The sequence below is a fragment of the Pteropus medius genome, unplaced genomic scaffold, assembly GCF_902729225.1.
Source record: "Pteropus medius unplaced genomic scaffold, Ma_sr-lr_union100, whole genome shotgun sequence".
In the NCBI taxonomy this organism is placed as follows: Eukaryota; Metazoa; Chordata; class Mammalia; order Chiroptera; family Pteropodidae; genus Pteropus; species Pteropus medius.
In genome coordinates, this window is record NW_024353787.1 from 1,424,622 (window position 1) to 1,442,705 (window position 18,084).

At 38.9% G+C, this 18,084-nt stretch overlaps 1 protein-coding gene across 4 annotated transcripts; it reads left to right on the forward strand.

The window, feature by feature from the left end:
- Positions 1 to 1,114: 1,114 nt before the first annotated feature.
- MEAF6 (MYST/Esa1 associated factor 6) lies at positions 1,115 to 17,725 on the forward strand. 4 transcript variants are annotated; one of them, XR_005650327.1, is made up of 8 exons: positions 1,115 to 1,272; positions 2,427 to 2,542; positions 4,824 to 4,911; positions 5,067 to 5,112; positions 10,891 to 11,083; positions 14,990 to 15,047; positions 15,669 to 15,702; positions 16,190 to 17,725. XR_005650327.1 is itself a non-coding variant. In XM_039850952.1 (7 exons), the coding sequence occupies exons 1-7, from the start codon at positions 1,183 to 1,185 to the stop codon at positions 16,196 to 16,198; spliced, it is 576 nt and encodes a 191-aa protein (XP_039706886.1). In that variant the 5' UTR covers positions 1,115 to 1,182; the 3' UTR covers positions 16,199 to 17,725. The 4 variants fall into 4 exon arrangements, 3 of the variants coding, with proteins under 3 accessions (XP_039706886.1, XP_039706888.1, XP_039706887.1); XM_039850952.1 differs by lacking the exon at positions 14,990 to 15,047; XM_039850954.1 differs by lacking the exons at positions 14,990 to 15,047; positions 15,669 to 15,702; positions 16,190 to 17,725 and adding an exon at positions 14,855 to 14,974.
- Positions 17,726 to 18,084: the final 359 nt, after the last annotated feature.

Consider the following 18,084-nt stretch of genomic DNA (forward strand, 5'->3'; position numbering starts at 1 on the left):
AAAAGATTATTATGCTTATTCTAGTTCCTGAAGGAGAGAGAAAATGAGGCAGCGGCATATCTGAAGACAAATTGCTGAGAATTTCCCAGAATTGGTGAAAGATACCAATCCACAGATTGTAGAAAACCAAAGACTTCTAAGCAAGGGGGAAGGAAGGAAGGAAGGAAGGAGGGAGGGAGGAGGAAGGAAGGAAGGAAGGAAGGAAGGAAGGAAGGAAGGAAGGAAGGAAGGAAAAAGAAAAAAACCTTACCTAGATTTATGATAGTGAAATTTGCAGAACCCTGAAAAACGGAGAGAGCTGAGGATGGAGAAGTAAGCACAGGCCAAGTGAAAACAGAGGTAATGAGACTGGACTTAATGATAAAAACTAACACTTAGCTAGAGTGTTAGCTAAGACCCTTACAGACAATTGTATTAGGTAGGTACTATTATTACCTCCACTTTACAGATAAGGAGCTTAAGACAGTGAAATTTGGTTACTTGCTCAAGGTGGCACAACTTCGTGGTAGAGGTAGGATTTTTAACAAGGCAGTTCCGGCTCTTTTGCGTCCTTAACCACTGCATGTACAGTGCTCATCTCTCTAAAGAGCAATGGGAAGCTACTGAAAAGTTAAAACCAGGGGAGTGACACATTTGTTTTCCAAAAAAGAAATCCTGGCACCACTGTGTAAGGATTAAATGAAATTTAATTGTGGCAACAGAAGTCTATTGGAATAATGTACTCCAAAATAAGGAGGGTCTGGTTGAACGAGGGAGGTGGCAGACAAAAGCAAATGGATTTGCGGGCCATTCCAGAGTCCAGAGGACCTAGTTTTGGATGGGATTAAGGAGGTAAGGGAGAGTGAGAATGATACCCAGGTTTCTGACTTGGGCAATTCGGTGGACAGTGAATGTCATTCACTGAGGTGACTTAGGAGTCTGGGTTGGCACGGTGAATTTGCGGTGTCTGTAAAGGTCAGCCGTCCACCAGGAGCAGAAATGAATGAAGTACCAAAAGCGGAAAGCCCCACTAACCCGGTCCTCCAAAAACAGTGCGGGTGAGGCAAAGGCCCAGAGCGCTGCTGGACCCCGGCTCCGGAAGCCGCGCGCGCAGGCGCAGTGCGGCGCGGGCGCCCCCTGGCGGGCGGTGGCGCGCAGGGACCGCCCCTAGGCTGGCGCCGCCGCTGCCCGCCTCAGCCCAACATGGCGATGCACAACAAGGCGGCGCCGCCGCAGATCCCGGACACCCGGCGGGAGCTGGCGGAGCTCGTGAAGCGGAAGCAGGAGCTGGCGGTGAGGGGCTGGCATTGGGGACTCCCGGTGGAGGTCCCGCGCCTGCTCCTCGCCTCCAGGCCCCAGCCCGGCCGCGCCAGGCCGTTACTCCGCGGGCACTGCGCGGCAGCTGGGAGTCCCGCGGCTCGAGGCCGGGCTGCGCATTCCGCGGGCCGCTGGTGCCTCGGCTTCTTAGCCGTGCGGAAGCCCGGGCCCGGGGGGCGGGGCGCGGAGCCGGGGAGAGGAAGGGGCACCGGGCGGGCGGCGGGCTTGGAGGAAGGATGGCATTTGGGGCTGGGGGCTTATGTATGGGAGCCCTAAAAAGGCGAGTGGCCGTGAGCTTTGGCGGGTGGATGAGGGTGGGCGGGTTCGTGGTCTTTGAGGGTTGGGTAGGCTGTAGAAGATTGGTTCGGGTTTGCCCGTGGGCTTTGGCGGGGTGGGGTAGGAGGCGGCTGTGGGAAGGGCACCCAGTCATCCAGCCTGGCCTTTGGAGGATGGAGGGGCGCATGTCCTTTTGGGGACCAGGAGTAGATCCATTGGATAGAATTTTTGATAGGGACATGATGCGTTTGGGAACATCTAGACGATGACAGGCTAGGGGAGCGGACTCAGCCTAGGGAATTAGGAATTGTGACATGCATCCAAGGTCTCCTGCACCCTGGTGGCTAAGCCTTCCCTCCCCTCTGCGTGGGCACCTAGGGAGGCCCATCTCACCCGAAGCTGTCCATCCAGGTTTCCATAGCAACTGGCTGCCCAGTACAGGCGGCCTTTCTGAGACTACGGGGAGGGGAGCGAGTTGGCGCTGGAAGGCTGCTGGCCCTTCCCTCTCGGATAGCAATGCCTTTTATGCGTGGGGGTGGAGCCTGCCTGAGCCGGGGTTCTTGACAACTGGGTTTGCATGAACCCTCTGACGTATATACAAAATTTTGCACGTGTATATATTTTTCAGGGGACAGGCTCTATATATTTTATTCTCTTGTCGAAAAAGATCCAACAAGACAAATCTAGACTGTCTTAGTCCGAAACAGCCTGCCGGTTCCCATATCATTTGTCTCTCCACAAGGGTGGTTTAGTGTAGTCATGCTTGAGTTTATAAGTCTAATATCAAGATTTCAATTTGGTCATACTTAATGTTTGCATTTAAAAGGCATCCATTTCCTTGTTTTTCATCTCAGGAAACACTGGCAAACCTGGAGAGACAGATCTATGCTTTTGAAGGAAGCTACCTGGAAGACACTCAGATGTATGGCAATATTATTCGTGGCTGGGATAGGTATCTGACCAACCAAAAGTGAGTGTCAGAAGCCTGTAATGTTTATATTGTGACTAATGCTTGTTTTTAGGGCTGTGTATGTTCTTAGTAGCAACTTTACAGGGAGGCAGCACTAAGTGGTAGTGTGGAAAGAGGTTTGGGCTTGAACTTTGGACTCTGGCTCAGCCTTACTGAGTCATCCTGGACAAATCCTACATCTGTAGACTAGAGAAAGTTGGGCCTATGGCACAGGGGTGTGTGAGGCGTAAGTGAAGTGTGCCTTACACAACAGCATTCTATTAGTGTCTTCCACATTTTAATCAGTCATGAATTCCACCCTCGCAATCTTTGCCATACCTGTATGCCAACCCTACTGCTATGTATTTAGTACTGTTATTCTTGAAAACTTTCTAAACTTTTCAAAAATTTAAAAATCTGTAGAAAAATGGAAAGAATAGTACATGAATACTTGATACCCTTCACCAGCATTCACCGATTGTTAACTTGTTGCCACATTGCTCTCTCCTCTTTCTCTATAATATATAAACATACACACCTATATCTACATTAAAATTTTTTTTAAATTTTGAAATGGCTATAGATACATAGGAAGTTACAAAAATAATATAGAGAGGTTCCATGTACCCTTCACCTAGTTTTCCCCAGTAGGTTTTATGTAACTATAGTACATCAAAACCAGGAAATTGACATTAGTACCATGTGTGTATGTAGTTATCATTTTAACCTGTGTTGATTCGTATAACCACCATTGCAATCAAGATACAAAACTATTCCATCACCACAAAGACCTCTGTGATGCTGCCCCTTTGTGATTATATCTTCTCTTTCCCCCCTATACTTAGGGGGTTTTTTGTTTTGTTTTTGCTAAACCATTTAAAAGAAGTAGGTATCGTGACACATTGCCTCTAATTATGTCAGCAGTTATGTCCTAATAAGAACATTTTTCTTAGCCACAATTATCATGCCTAGAAAAATTAGCACTACATTAATAGTAACATCTAAATCACAGTCTTTATTCAGATTTCCCTAATTGTCTCTAACATGCTTTGCTACTTTGTTTTGATCTAGTCAGAATTTTTTAGTGCATTTGGCTGCGATGTTTCTTAATTTAGGAGAGTCTCTCACCCTTTTTGGTGGTGATATTGTTTATGACATTGTCTTGTAGACTGTCCCACTTCCAGATTTTTCTTACCGTGACCTCATGAGAGATGCTTTCAACATTTTTGGTAGGAATGTTGCATTAGTGATTTGTGTACCTCTTGTTTACCTCTATTTTATCAGGAGGTCTATAATGTCAGATTGTCCTATTATTGGTGCTCCTAAGTTTGACCATATGATTTCTCTATTGTGAAAGTTTATTTTTTTCTCTTTGTAATTAGTTAGTAAATTTGGAGTTTACACTTTTAGGCAGTGGGAATATATTGCTCCCCTCCAATTTTTATTCAGTGGTTTTATGATACATTGTTGATTCTTAGCTGAATAACTTATTATACTGGAAGTTGCAAAATGGTGATTCTAAGTTTACTATTCTTTTTACATTTATTACTGGTATTCTGAAAGAAAAGCCTTCCCTTTTCCTCTGTCATTTTCTCTCTTTCTCTTTTTAGTCACTATAGACTCATGGATTTTTTTTAAAAAAATCAGTGTTGGGACATAGTGCTGTCACTTTTTTATCGTAGAGGTTTATTTTTTAGTATAAATTAATTTATTGAGATTAACAGAGAAGTGCACAGATCATAAATGCACAGCTCAGTGACTTTTCACAAAGCCAACACAGCCATCATTATCCTTTTTGATGCTTAGTTTATTTCAAATGTGGCCAGAGGGGTCCTCCTTAAGCTGATTCCTTTGTCCTTTTGACATGACCCTACTAGTCTGAGCACTTTTTCCTTTTTGTCACTTTGTCCTTTGCTTGTCCTAGACCTGATTATCAGTCATTTCTCTAAGGAACCTTGATTTTTTAATTTAAATTTTTAAAATTAGGTTTGTTTAACAGAGACACTTCATATCACTAGTCTTTGCTAGTTGTTTTTAATAATCATTAAGATAAATACATATTAAGATGAAAATGATTATGAACCAACTAAAGTAATCTCATATTCCACAGTGGAGCACATTCCATGCATTAGAAAACACTGCTGTCTACATAGGCATTCAGCATAAAGGTCGTTTTGGCCACGCTAAGTGGTGTGGGGGCAATAAAAAACAAAAAGAGTTCCTTACATTTGCCTGGACACATCCTCAGCTTGAGCCATAGATGGAGCTTGGTGCTTATAATGAATTCTTGTGTATGTTTTAGAAACTCCAATAGCAAAAACGATCGAAGGAACCGGAAGTTTAAGGAAGCCGAGCGACTCTTCAGTAAATCCTCAGTTACTTCAGCAGCTGTAAGTGGGATGCGGGGGTCTTTATGTGGCACATTGTTGTGGAAGACTTTTGTTAAATTTCTGTGAGCTTTCTCTTTCCCTCTTTTCTGTGAGTGCTCTCCTGAGGTCTGCGATAATTTTTCTAGCAACTAGTGTTTTTTTTCTTTTTTTTTTAGGCAGTAAGCGCTTTGGCAGGAGTTCAGGACCAGCTGATTGAAAAGAGTAAGTTTATGTTTTTACTTTTTCATCAATTTATTTTGAAGCTACCATAGTTCCTATCTTTAATTCCTATCTAACTGTATTATCTGAAGATTGCATCTCTTTTACTCTTGGGTTTTCTTTCTAGAAGTTAGTAATTCTTTCGCGTATCTTTAATCATGTCTTTCTTATGAGAAAGAAATTATCATGTCCTTCCTTCCTGCCTCTTTTATCACAGGAAGGTTGATGTTAGCTGCTGAAAGATGCAAAAGTATATCTTCACTTCCGATAAGTCTTAGGGAATTTCCTTAAAGTTAAAAAAAATTTTATCATGGAAGATTTCAGACATATCTAATAAATCCCTATGTACTAAACTTAATAATTCTTAGGAAATTCTGATCCTGCAAACAGAATGTACCTGTGTATTCCTAAATATAAAATGGAGAGTAGGTAGTATTTACTTTGTAGAGAAATTGGCATTCTCTGTTTGTGAGCCATACAATCTAATTCTGTTATGTTTCTAGTGAGGGAATATAGACCTGTGCATTTATCTTTCTGAGTCATACTCTGTGTAGCTGTTTTGGATGCTCTCCCAGTGTGTTGGATGACTTTGAAATACAACTTGCTTTTTGTGTAGTGGCTTTCTATTTCTTTCAGATGGTATATTTTGTGGGATCCAGTTATTTTGTTTGCATTGGGGCAGTAGTTTGAGGAAAAGGGATTTTGGTAGTTTGGGAATTTACTCAGTGACTTCAATTATTATGTCTATGTACAGATTTCTAAAATTTTAGCTCTATCCTTAACCCCTTTCTTGAGCTTTAGTCATATATTTCTAGAAAATTCTAGAAAATGCATTCTAGACATTTCCACTCAGGTTGTTAAACCCAAACATTTTGTCTAAAACTGAGCTATTCTGTTTCTTCTAGAATGTGTCTGCCTAATTTTTCTGTTACAATATCTCTATTCTCCCTCATTCAAAACTTTGTAGACATCTTTACTTCTTTCACCAGCCTAATCAGTTGTACCAAGTCCTTTTGAATTCTCTTTTGCTATGACTGTCAGTTAAATCTTACTTCTTTTCAATTAATGCCACTTTAAGAGTATAGAGCCATTTCATCTGCTTTGTAGAGTAATAATACTGGCTAAGGAATATTCTAGATCTCGTTCCTGTGAGTTGAGATAGAATGATATCTGACTCTCAGTTTTCACAAGAACCTATTATCCTGTCCCTGACTTAGCAGATAGGTTAGTATATGACTCTCTACCCAGTTATTCACACAGAATAGCTACACCTAAGTACTTGTCAGGAAAAGACTCTTCAAGCCACTGCTTTCAGAAGCTTGACTGAAACAAGTACTTATGTATTAAAGATTTTATGGAGCATAAGCAGACTATGCATTACCCTAAAATCTTCCTCCTAGATTGAGCCTCACCTCTGCAACACATCATACTGGTATACCTTGGTCTTCCCTACATAGTTGCATTTGGTCTTGTAAAATGTATCTTTCCATTGTAAGAAGATGTTACAATTGTTATTATCATTCTCATTATCATCTCCTTTAAGAATAACTTTTCCCTGACAGGCTATTTTTTTTTTTTTTAGTGAAAATCTTATAATTGACTGCTAAAATGCTTAAAGCCAAATGTGTGGTTCTCCTCTAGAAAGCAAATAGGAATTTATAGCATATATTTTGAGACTGAATCTTAGTACTACATCCAGCTTACTTTCCTCTTTGCTTTTCTTATCTCATTTTAAATTTATTTTATTGGATTTTATTAGAAGAGTCTCATTAAACTGCCTTGAATTCTCTTTGTAATAGGGTATACAGAATTACATAACTACTGGAGTTCATTAATTCAAATGGTCAGAGCCCCTTTAAAGTTTTCCTATTGCATTTTGTCTCACCGCCTCCATTACCACTTCTCCCTGCTATTTTTAAGATTTTATTTTGTCTTGATTTTCTGTAGTTAACTACAATGTGTCTAAGTATGAATTTTTTATTTTATTTTTTTCATCTGGCTTGGGTTTCACTGGACTTCTTGAACTGCGGTTTGGTGTTTTTTTAAATCAGTCCTGGAAAATTCCTAACTTATCTTTTCAGATACTGCATTTGTTTTATGTTTTCTCTTTCTGATACTCTGGTTAAATGTATGTTAAACCTTCTAATTTTATCCTTTATGTTTTTCATTATCTCTTCTATATCTTCTTTTTTTCTCTGTGCTGCATTATGAGTGATTTTTTTTCTGGACTACCAGTTCCTCATTGTCTTTTCAGTTGAATCTGATTTGATGTTAAACCATCCCTTGACTTTAAATCTTCTGTTATTACATTTTTATTTCCAGATAGTCTAATTAATTACTTTAAATATCTGCTATGTAATTTTTCAATAGCTTTTTTGGTAGTTATTTTTAAACTTGTCTTTTACTTCTTTAAGTATAATATGCACAGTTATTCTAAAGCCTTTCATATCAATTTCTGAAGTCTTTAATGACCTGCTTTTGTTTGTTGTTTCTGCTGGTCATTACTCATGAAATCTTATCTCCCTGTATGTTTGGTTATTTTCGTGTACTGCTCATTATTATTAAAAGTCTTTGTGGAATACTATGAGGGCAGAACAAAAGTTCTGTCTTCCAGAGAAGACTCGTTTGCTTCTGCTAGGTGCTTGGACCTCTTTAAACCCAGTTTGGGGCTTGGGTATCCCTGGAAGACCCAGGTGATTAAACAAAGCTTTAATTTCATGAGAAGAATGATCTGCCTTGCCTTTCATTTCTTTTCCTTTGTAAAGAATCTCTTTAGTGTCTCAGACGTTGTGGAATGACCTCTGTTTTTGATCTTTGGTGGCAATAAAGTGAATACTCTTTTCTTGAATTTTGACTTGCATATTCTTAGCTCTCAAAGATTTTAGAGTTTTGTACTTTCAGCATTTTATTTACACACTATTCTGAAAATTTTTCTTAAAAAATGCCTTACTTTGTGCTTCCTTGGCTAAGACATGATAAAGTAGATTAGCATGGTCCCCAAAGGAGAATTTTATGCAGATTAGTGAAGTATTGTATGTAATTTTTAAAAGATTAAAAGAAAAACAAAACAGGCAGATTTTATCCAGTTTCCTTTAAAGGATCAGCACAGTCTCTACTGTTTGTTTTACCGGACTCCTCTGAAGCTTTCATCAAACCAAATCTCTCCTCAGCATTTACATCATTCCAGTGGGTAAGTAGATAACTGCATGAATTGTTGTTCTGGATATCTTCCTTTCCTCCTTTAAACTTTTTGTGCTGATCAGAAGTTATTGCACTGGCACTATATAATAGCTATTTCTTTCTTTTAACAAGTAGAGTGTCTCATTTTGAAGACTCATTAAACTTAATCAACATCTGATGTTCTTTGCTCTAAAAATGAGTTACATATTTTTATGTCAGTAAGAAACAAACTTATGTGTCTTTCCATGGTGGCAGCACCATACGGTTGACTGAGTAGCTGGTACACTTTGAGATGTTGTCACCCACCCCTTTTGCCATCACTCTTCTTCTGGTTCCACGAGCCAAGGAAGAAAATTATTCTTACTTTGTGTCTCACTTTGTATGTTAACAGTGTTTCATCTAGTCGCCCTGGCTCCAGTCCCTCTTATAAACCTCTTCTAGCCTAATAATCCTAAAACACAGATTTGTATAGAGAACTCAGTAAATATTCATTATATGTCAGTTCTCTACTCAGACATTCTTGATAGCTTCGCCTTGTTATGATACCCTGCTAACAACTAGTCTTTACTGTTTGTTTAGAATTTGACTTGCATGCTCGTAGATCTCAAGGATATTGAGATTTGAACACTTAACTGTTTTCCGGACACTAAGCATTTTACTTGCATTATCTTGTTTAATCCTTAAAGCTACTCCTTGAAAATAGGGAACACTGCTGTAGCCCCAATGTCTAGTCCAGTGCCTGGTCCATAAGAGATGAAAGAAAGAATTTTTATTTTACAAATGGGGAAACACCCATAAAGGTTAAGCAATAAGTCAGTTCTCTTAATCATCACCTCATACTGTCTCTCTAGATAAAATCCCTTAATCTGACATTTATGAGTACTCTTAATCTGTCATTCTATTTCACCTCTCATTTTTCAAGCTCTCTGTTGAAGTGATGTTATTTGATTCATTTGTTCCAAATATACTTTGTGTTTTCTCACCTCTATGTTTTTGCTTGTGCTGTTTTTGTACTTATTTTGGCTTATCATTTTTCAAGGTCTAGTTTAAATTTCACCCCTTCATTGCATCTTTTCCTGAATAATCCAGTCTTTCTTCTCTGACTTCTATGATACTTAATATCCATATCAGTACTTTGGGACATTGATTACTGCCTAAGTTGTTACCTTTTAAGAGAGGTAATATAGGTGGTTACTTCATTCATAGGGCTTTGATTCAACTTACACTGTTTTGTATGTGTTTGCATACGTGTGTATGCACATATGTGCTTACCTTATAGAATATGACCAACTCATCCATTTACTCAGTGCTCCCATAGCATGTGGCCCAAATGAATAAATAGCTCATTTTGCTCATCAATATCTTTTAATAGATTTGTCCCGTCAGCATTGGAAGGGCCAGATTGGTCAATATACCCTTGCTGAAAATCAATCGATCATGTATGTTAAGGATTTATTTATATCTGGACTCTGAATTCTCTTCTCTGGATCTGTATGTCTGTTCTTATGCCAATGCCACACAATCTTGATGTAGTAAATTTCAAAGTTCTTTTGCTAATTTTATATGAAATCTCTTTTCCTGAACTTTAGAAGAGCCGGATTGGTCAATATACTTTTTCTAGGTGCATAATTCTAGAGCTCCCTCTGTTGTTTCATGAGGTGTCCAGAAATAGGGTTTCATGATTTTAGAGATCTGGTTCTGTTTCTTTTGCTTTTGGGGGACCACCTCTTTTACTTCTTGTATCCATGTGCTACTTACTCAATTTGAAATTTCTTCCCAGCAGTTTATAAAACAAAGACATAAAAAGAAAACTGGCCCCTGGTCCTGCTGTCCACATAACCCCTTTTGACAAATTTTAGAAACAGATAAAGCTACATATTTAGGATACTTCAGCAGTCAAAGTAAAGTGAAAGTCTTCCTCCATCTTTATCTATTAGAGTTTCAAGAAATTCCTTTCAGGAAAAAAAAGTATACATTTATCAAAATATATATAATTCTTAAAATATGTATATTTATACAAATTATTCTTGAAGCTGCGTATTTAAAATATCTAAGGGATGTTTCAAAATTGGGAACATGTGTCAGCTGAAGAGTATTATTACTATTTTAAAAAATAATATTCTTGAGTCTTCTTGGAGTAACTCAGGTAACGAGGCTATCCTCATGGGTCCCTTTTCTTGATAGAAGGGCTGGATTCCTGTATGGTTTGGGGAAGGAACCAGATCTAGCAATAGGAAGTTTTCTCAAGATCATCCTTCACCTCCCAAAGACCTGTTTTCAGTAATGCTTCTTGTATAATTATTAATTCTATTAGTGTAGTGTGTGTTTAAATAACCTTTATGCAGGTTATCCAGGTTGTGTGATCCCATCTCCCTTAGATCTGTTGCCTCTGGTTACACTGTTTAAGATTACATGTTCTTCAGGAACTCTGGTAATTTTGATGCCTGACTGTATGTATCTTGTCAATTAGAAGGTATGGTCAGTGGGGATAGGAATATAGTCTTTTTCTACATATTAATGCTCAAAAAGATCTCTCCTGACTGACAGAGTACCTGAGGGATTCTGATGATATTTCTGGGGATTTGTGTTTATTCCCTCCAGGGGAACCAGGAAGTGGGACAGAAAGTGATACTTCTCCAGACTTCCACAATCAGGAAAATGAGCCTAGCCAGGAGGACCCTGAGGATCTGGATGGATCTGTGCAGGGGGTGAAACCTCAGAAAGCTGCTTCTTCTACTTCCTCAGGGAGTCATCACAGCAGCCATAAAAAACGAAAGAATAAAAACCGGCACAGGTCAGTGGCAGGGACCAACCCCCACACCCCGTAACCCCTAAGGCCCCAACCGACCCCACTGCCCACAGCTTCCAAGACCAATGCTGTGAAGGGACTTTACTAGAATAAAAATTCTTCAGAATTGGTTCAGTCCTTCTGTCGCTGTTGGGAAGAATTTCTGCTGGTCCAAATGAAACAGACTGATTTTTCTCTTTCTAAGGGAAGAATTGGTGGACGTTAGTGTAACCATGCAGGAGGACAGCCTTCTCACTGTTTCTAGTGTAGAAGAATTTTATTCCATAAAAACTTTGTTGAATACAGTGAATTTAGATTTTTTTTTAGAAGTGGGAAAGGGGAAATAGAAATGGAATCTGTGTAATAGTATTTGAAAAATGCCACTAGTCATTTTGGGAAGCTACACAGTAGGATCAAGTCCTTTGTTCTTCACCCTTACCCCTGCCTGCTCTTGTTCCCTCGTGTGTGGAGAGGACTAATCTGACATGCCTTCTTTTCTTTTTAAATCCAAGTATTTCGATTGCTTGTGATCTCTCTTTTTTATGTATCTCTGCAATATGCTGGTTTCAGATATCAGAGGAACAGTATAAAGTCTATAAGATGTGAGCGTGTCTTCCTAGATAACATTTGTCCACTGTGTTTTTTTTGCAGTGCGTAATGAGATAGGAATGACATCAGTGGACAGAGAGGTCAGGTGTCACCCAGAGAGGATGTTAGCATTCACTCTGCTTGGGGTTTGTATGATGATATGGAGCCTATTAACTCAGATAATTGGAAATTATACACCTGCACTCAGGGAGGGTAACGCATAGTTTCCAAGGAGAGGAATTCTTGCCTTGGCCTCAGACCTTCTGGGAAGCACGGAAACCAGGTATCCAGAGGCTGGCTTTTCCTGGGAGCCTGCATGCTGAAGAGATGAAAGGAGGCATCTGGGGTGGTGTTCCCTGTCCTCCAGTTTGCTTCTGGGTTGGGTTCCTTTGTAAACTTGTAGGATATTCCTCCATGTGCCCAAGGTATTAAATTGTTAGCTCCAAGGGTATGGCACACGGGGATAATATAGAATTAACTAACTGGTTTATGCCTCCTTGGCATCAACTGATTCTTTAATTCTTTTAAGAGTTTTTCTTGTCAGTGGTAGTGGTGTTTAGACTGCAGAAATAAATTTCCTCCAAATAGACTAAGGACTGCTGCTTAACATTTTTCGGTAAACCACAGATCACCATGCCAATCTCTTAAGTGCAGGAAGAAATAGCAAAAATTACATATCTTTTCTTTTTTGTAAGGCTACATATCATTTGATCACTGTGATAGGACCGATGCTAGCTTATCACAAGCAATTGCAGAGTACCATACTCTTAAAAATGTTTTTTTAATTGTCAAGATAATTAAATGTCATGCTCTGTGTTGCTTTTATTAAATTTACTCCTGCCTCATTTTACAGCTATGATGCTTTTCTTATTTCAGAGTGTCTAGAATAGGGGGGAAACTCCATGAAAGTTTCTAGAACATTTTTTTCTATTACTAATACAAATAGACTCTAGATAGCTATTGTTTATTTCAGATAATACTTTATTTTTCTTAGCAACATGATCAGCTGATGATAAAATGGTATTAGGCATTGAACTTAACTTCTTGCAGGTTTCTAGTAGATTTTCATAGGAACAGTACTTTTTCCTTCCCTTTTCTCTCCTGGCCCTAGAAGCTAACTCTTTCCAGAAAAATACTAGGACTTTTAAAGATCTCTAGTGTTAGTTATTATTTTCACAAATGGTGTTTCTGTTTGGAAAACAGGGTCCTGTGGTCATTTCTCTGGTTTAATCTGGCCGGGCTTCTCCCTTGGATTTAGGCACTCGCCTGCCCCAGGGAGCAGGGTGGGGCTGCTTTGCCTTCTTTCTTGGGAAAACAGGTTCAGTATGCCTGAGTGGCACCTCAGTGACCATTTAAGGGGCTCAGATTCCTGACATCTTTAGTCAGGAAATGTGTCTGGCCCAAACCCCTCGCCTCCTTGACCACTAGTACAGCGGTCCCCAACCTTTTTGGCACTAGGGACTGGTGCTGCTATGAGAATCTAATGCCTGATGAGCTGAGGTGGAGCTGAGGTGGTGATGCCAGCACTGGGGAGCGGGTGCAGATACAGATGATGCTTTGCTGGCTCACCCGCCGCTCACCTCCTGCTGTATGGCCTAACAGGCCACTGACTGGTACTGATTTGCGGCCCCATGGTTGGGGACCCCTGTCTTAGTGGGTCTGACAGAGTGGAGGTGAGGGTGGAGCATTTTGTACACATTTGTAAGTTTGCACCCAGTATAGTACTTGTTTCTCCTCCAACATGCCACAGTAAAGTCAGATCAAGTCAATAGTAAATTATTTCAATAAATGTCTGAGTACCTACTATGTGCCAGGCACTGTTTAGTGGTGAGTAAAGCAAAGTGGAAGCAAATGTGGTACTTTAGCAAAAAGGAATAACTTTCGAAGTTGTCCTTTTCAGGAATATGATAATTTATCAAATAATTTTTTAGCATTCATAAATGATCACATTGTTCTGAATTTTTATATTTTACATGATATCTGAACAATAAGTCCCAGTATCTTTAAAGAAAAAAATTGAAATAACTTACAGCTTTTTCTTTAGGTAAACTTCTATACCAAACTCTAAAATTCTTCTAGGTAGTTTGTGACGTTTTCATTAAGTAGGTACAGTCCACTTTAATTTATGAACAAAGATAAGTGAAGCCGAAAGTTAAATTTTTGATAGTTGCTGTTTTTCACACTTACTGTACACTCCCAAATGAGTGAAACTGTTGCATAAAGGTTATTGAAGTTAAGCTTTCTTCCAGCTTCACTCTTGCAAATATTGGCTAGGAGAAAAAGATAGCCATTTCGCATATTGTTTTACCATCTGTCTATAGTCCAAAAGGCACTGGAACCATCTAAGGAGCTGGTGCCATGCTCGGGGTTCATGTTTGCTTTGGGGGGTCTCTCCAGACCACAGTCTGTTAGCAGTGATGGCCCCAAATGGTCTCCTTCTCATGTTACTCCCATCCAGATCCCTGAGGCTTGGGTGCTTGTGGGTATCAACTTTCCTTTGTTTTCATAGGGGTGCTGCAGACTTTGGTGTTCCATACCTGTAGCCCTGACACAAACAGTTAACTGCCATCACCGTTCAGGCTCTGCAGTTTCTGGAACAAGACTCACCAATCACTGAAGTTTATTCATTCGACCCTTGGCTTCTAGGATGAATGCTGTAGACAAGGATTACCATGTTCCCTGGACAGGACTAGAACATATAATTTGAGTTAAAAGTTGCAAAATGTTTTTTCTTTTTTAAAAAATGTATAATGTTTTTATCTTTGATTTTAGTGCAAGTATGTTTTGCTGAGTTGTTAGTTCTGTCTTCAAAGCGCCTTTCACTATATGACTGACTAAACCCTTCTTTCTCTATTTCTTCTAATGTCCTAATTATATTTGTCATTATAATTAAATATTTTCAAAGTTCTAACTCTGAATCTGACAGCTAATACAAGGCCTGCAGGTATCTAGTTTTCTAATGAAATAACTTTTCCTTTCATAGTCTGTTCTTCTGATATGAAAACCATAGAGGGAAGGGAATCTCCCAACCACAAAATCTTTGGTGCTTTGATGTTTGAAACTTTATGGCTTAAGATTCTTAAAGCTGATTTTGTTTCTACAAACCTTGTTAGGGTGGCTAATCGACTAATGTATTCAATTAGTATATTAATGTCTATTGCTTTCTTCCTTTCAAATGCTGCCCCTCAGCCCGTCTGGCATGTTTGATTATGACTTTGAGTAAGTTTGATTTGAATTAGTATTTGTGCTGTGTTGTTTAGTATGTAGAGACCAATATGCCTTTTTGAGACCTTTCTAACCCATAGTTTATCTGTTTAATTGTAGGTATGTATATTAGGTTAGGCTGGGAAGTTTTTTTTAAAAACAGAAAAACGTGATGGAGGTAACATTTTATTTAATAACTTCAGCAAAATTAAGTAAACTTCACTTTTATGCATTTTAATTGCTTTTAAAATAGATAACTTCTTTAATTCATATTTAAATTGATTTTCTGGCTTTGCTTCATAAGGAGATTAATAGTTTAAGATCTTGATATTTTGCTATAGAAAGATTTAAAAATTGAAATTTGTTTTAATTTCTTTTGTGTTTCATGTCCAGAAATACAAACTCCTAGTCTCTTTCCTGTTCTTAATCACCATGTGTTTCAGTGATTATCAGTGATATAGTTACAGAGCTAACACATTAATGTAGAGCATGCCCTCTTAATCCAATCTTTTTAACATATAATTTTGGAATAATTTTAAAAAATTATATGGCTTTTATAATTGCTATATATTTCTTTTTGAGTCACCTATGTTTGCCTTTTGGCAAAGAGTATCTGCTCATGTTTTTAAATACCTGTTTAATAATATCTGGATAAACTAAATATGACATAGTCTAATGAAGAATGTGGATTTTACTTAACCAAATAGTCTTTGTTATAGCTTGTGCCCTATGCAGTAGCTGATTCTCAACTCTTTTTCTGTAAATTAAAATGCAAATATCTTTTATCTTTCCTATACAGGATTGATCTGAAGTTAAACAAAAAACCACGAGCTGTAAGTATCGGTTGGAACATTTCAGAGAGGCTGGTAATTTTGTAGATGATTAGAAAAATGTATTTGTCTTCAGAGTTTGAGTGTCCCTAATCTAGGGTTGCATCTCTAAGTTTTTTAAATCTGGGATGTCCCTCTGTAACAGCTTTCAGCTGTTACTTACTTTTTAAAAAATATTTCGGAGAGAGGGTTTGTACATTTTTATTGAAGAAAACTTCCCTTTGATTAAATAATGAATTGTTAATACTAGCTTTTTTTCTGACCGATGAGCTCAGGATGTCTAATAATTTGGGCAGAGTTGGCGTTTTAGTCCCCCGGTGGACTCAGAAGGTAGGCCATTTGCAGATGTGAAATATTGTACATTACATTTAAAATGGAATCACTAGCTACAGAACAATCCCCTAGCAGAGTGTATGAGGTTCGTTTGTTTTAAAAGTTTAAACCAATGTTCTGCTGAGAATTAATTGGGCCACTGTTTTTCTCTCTTTAGGACTATTAGAAGACTCATTAGTGCAGAAGCCTCCAGGCTTTAGAGCCCTGCTTCCCTCCTCTGACCTCACAAAGATAAACATCCCTCACCTGAGTGTATGGCCATCCACTTCTGCTTTCCCAGACCCAGTGCCTGTGACTCTGAGTAGTTTGTTCTGAAATGTGGTGACAAAGAAGTCATTTCCGTAAGACCACGTCGGATCATTTACTTTGTGTCATTTTTAGTAACAGAACTGCAGGAAGACCAAGACATGGTTTTAATCCCAGCAAGTTGCTAACTGAATCTCTCCCTTCTTGGAATGAATGTCTCCCCCAAACTGGCTGGCACCAGCTTCCTGTGTGACACCCATCGAGAAATGGTCTCTGCTTTTGTTTTATGCTGAAAGTAGAACAGAGGTCGCATTTCAGAGGGAGGCTGTAAATACCTGATGTTTTCTTATTTTGTTTGTGTTTTATCATTTTTCTATTGTTGTTTTTACCATCTTATTTTCTTTTGGGACTTTTTGTAATGCCTTTGTACAGCTCATACCTCCCACCGACGTAGCTGATGATCCTTTTTGCAGAGTTGCCAGTATGCTTACCTGAGAGCAGCCTGGTTTACCATAATTAAATGGGGAACCTGACCCTTTGGGTTTTTTTGCAGGGGAAGGGTAAAAAGTGTTTATTTAATAATTACCTATCTTAAATCTCTGAGTCGGAAGCAGTTTCATGTTCGAGGAATAGGAAAGCTGAAAAACATAAATTTAAATCAGTCCTTTTAAAATATTTTTATTCTTTTGTATAAATAAAATTTCACAGGCTTTGCCTTCTCATGCTTTACTTTTAAACCTGAGATTGTGTTTTCACTTATTTATTTGTATCATGCTTTATGGAAATTTCTTTCCTTGCCCATCTTTTCTCTCTTTGCTGGTATTTGCCTGATGAAATATTGCTCTTAAAATCATTAAGGCATGTGGAAAGACTCAAAGTTGTACCCAGAGCTGATAACCTATGGAGTTCTTGAGCAGAGTGAAAGATAGGGACGAGAGCCAGCGGTGCCGGCAGATGCCCCTTCCTCGTGGGAGCGACGGACTGAGGAACTCGCTGATGACTGTTACCTGCCTGGAGCAGTGGTGGTCTACCTTCGCTACACATTGGAGTCACCTGAGAAGCTTAAAAAATACTGATGCCTGGGTCCCACCCCCCAGAGACTCTTGACTAGGATACAATCTAGTTATGGGCATTTCTTTCAAAGAATCCCCAGGATTCCAATAGGAAGCCAGATTGAGAACCACTGCGTTAGGAGACAGGATGGTGTGATTTACATCCTTTGTAATGAATGAGTCTAAGGGATAAGATTTGGGGCCTCACCTTTTGTTTGACTCTTTAGTCATAGTCCTTTACTTATGCCCATATCTTTGTTAGAAAAAAATGTTCCATTTGTGATAATATTGATAGAGCTGAATATGGGTGGTGTCTATTATCAGAACAATTCTACCTTGTCTGATGTGCAAAAGCTTTCACTCTTGTTCTCAAATAAACTTTGTTTTGTTTTGGACTCTGTGGCTATTTAGATGTTGGCTATGTTGTTGGTAGCAGAACTCCAGTGCCAGGATTTTTAAGGAAATAGTTTCTTAGATTGTTCCTTAAAAAAAAAAAAAAAAAAGCTAGAAACAGTAAAAAGCAGAAGCATTCTGTATCCTTGTCGGTTTGTCTCCTTTTTGGGGACAGAGGGGTGGGATACCTACGGTTTTCTCAACTGTGGAAAGTATATGGCAAACCGAAGATATTTGATTATAGTCCTAGAGATATAGCAGGACTGCTCTTAAAAAGATATATTATTTAAAAAGCGTATCTATATATGAATACACCCATGTATATATATGATCATAGAGCTAGGCTGCTTTACATTTATTT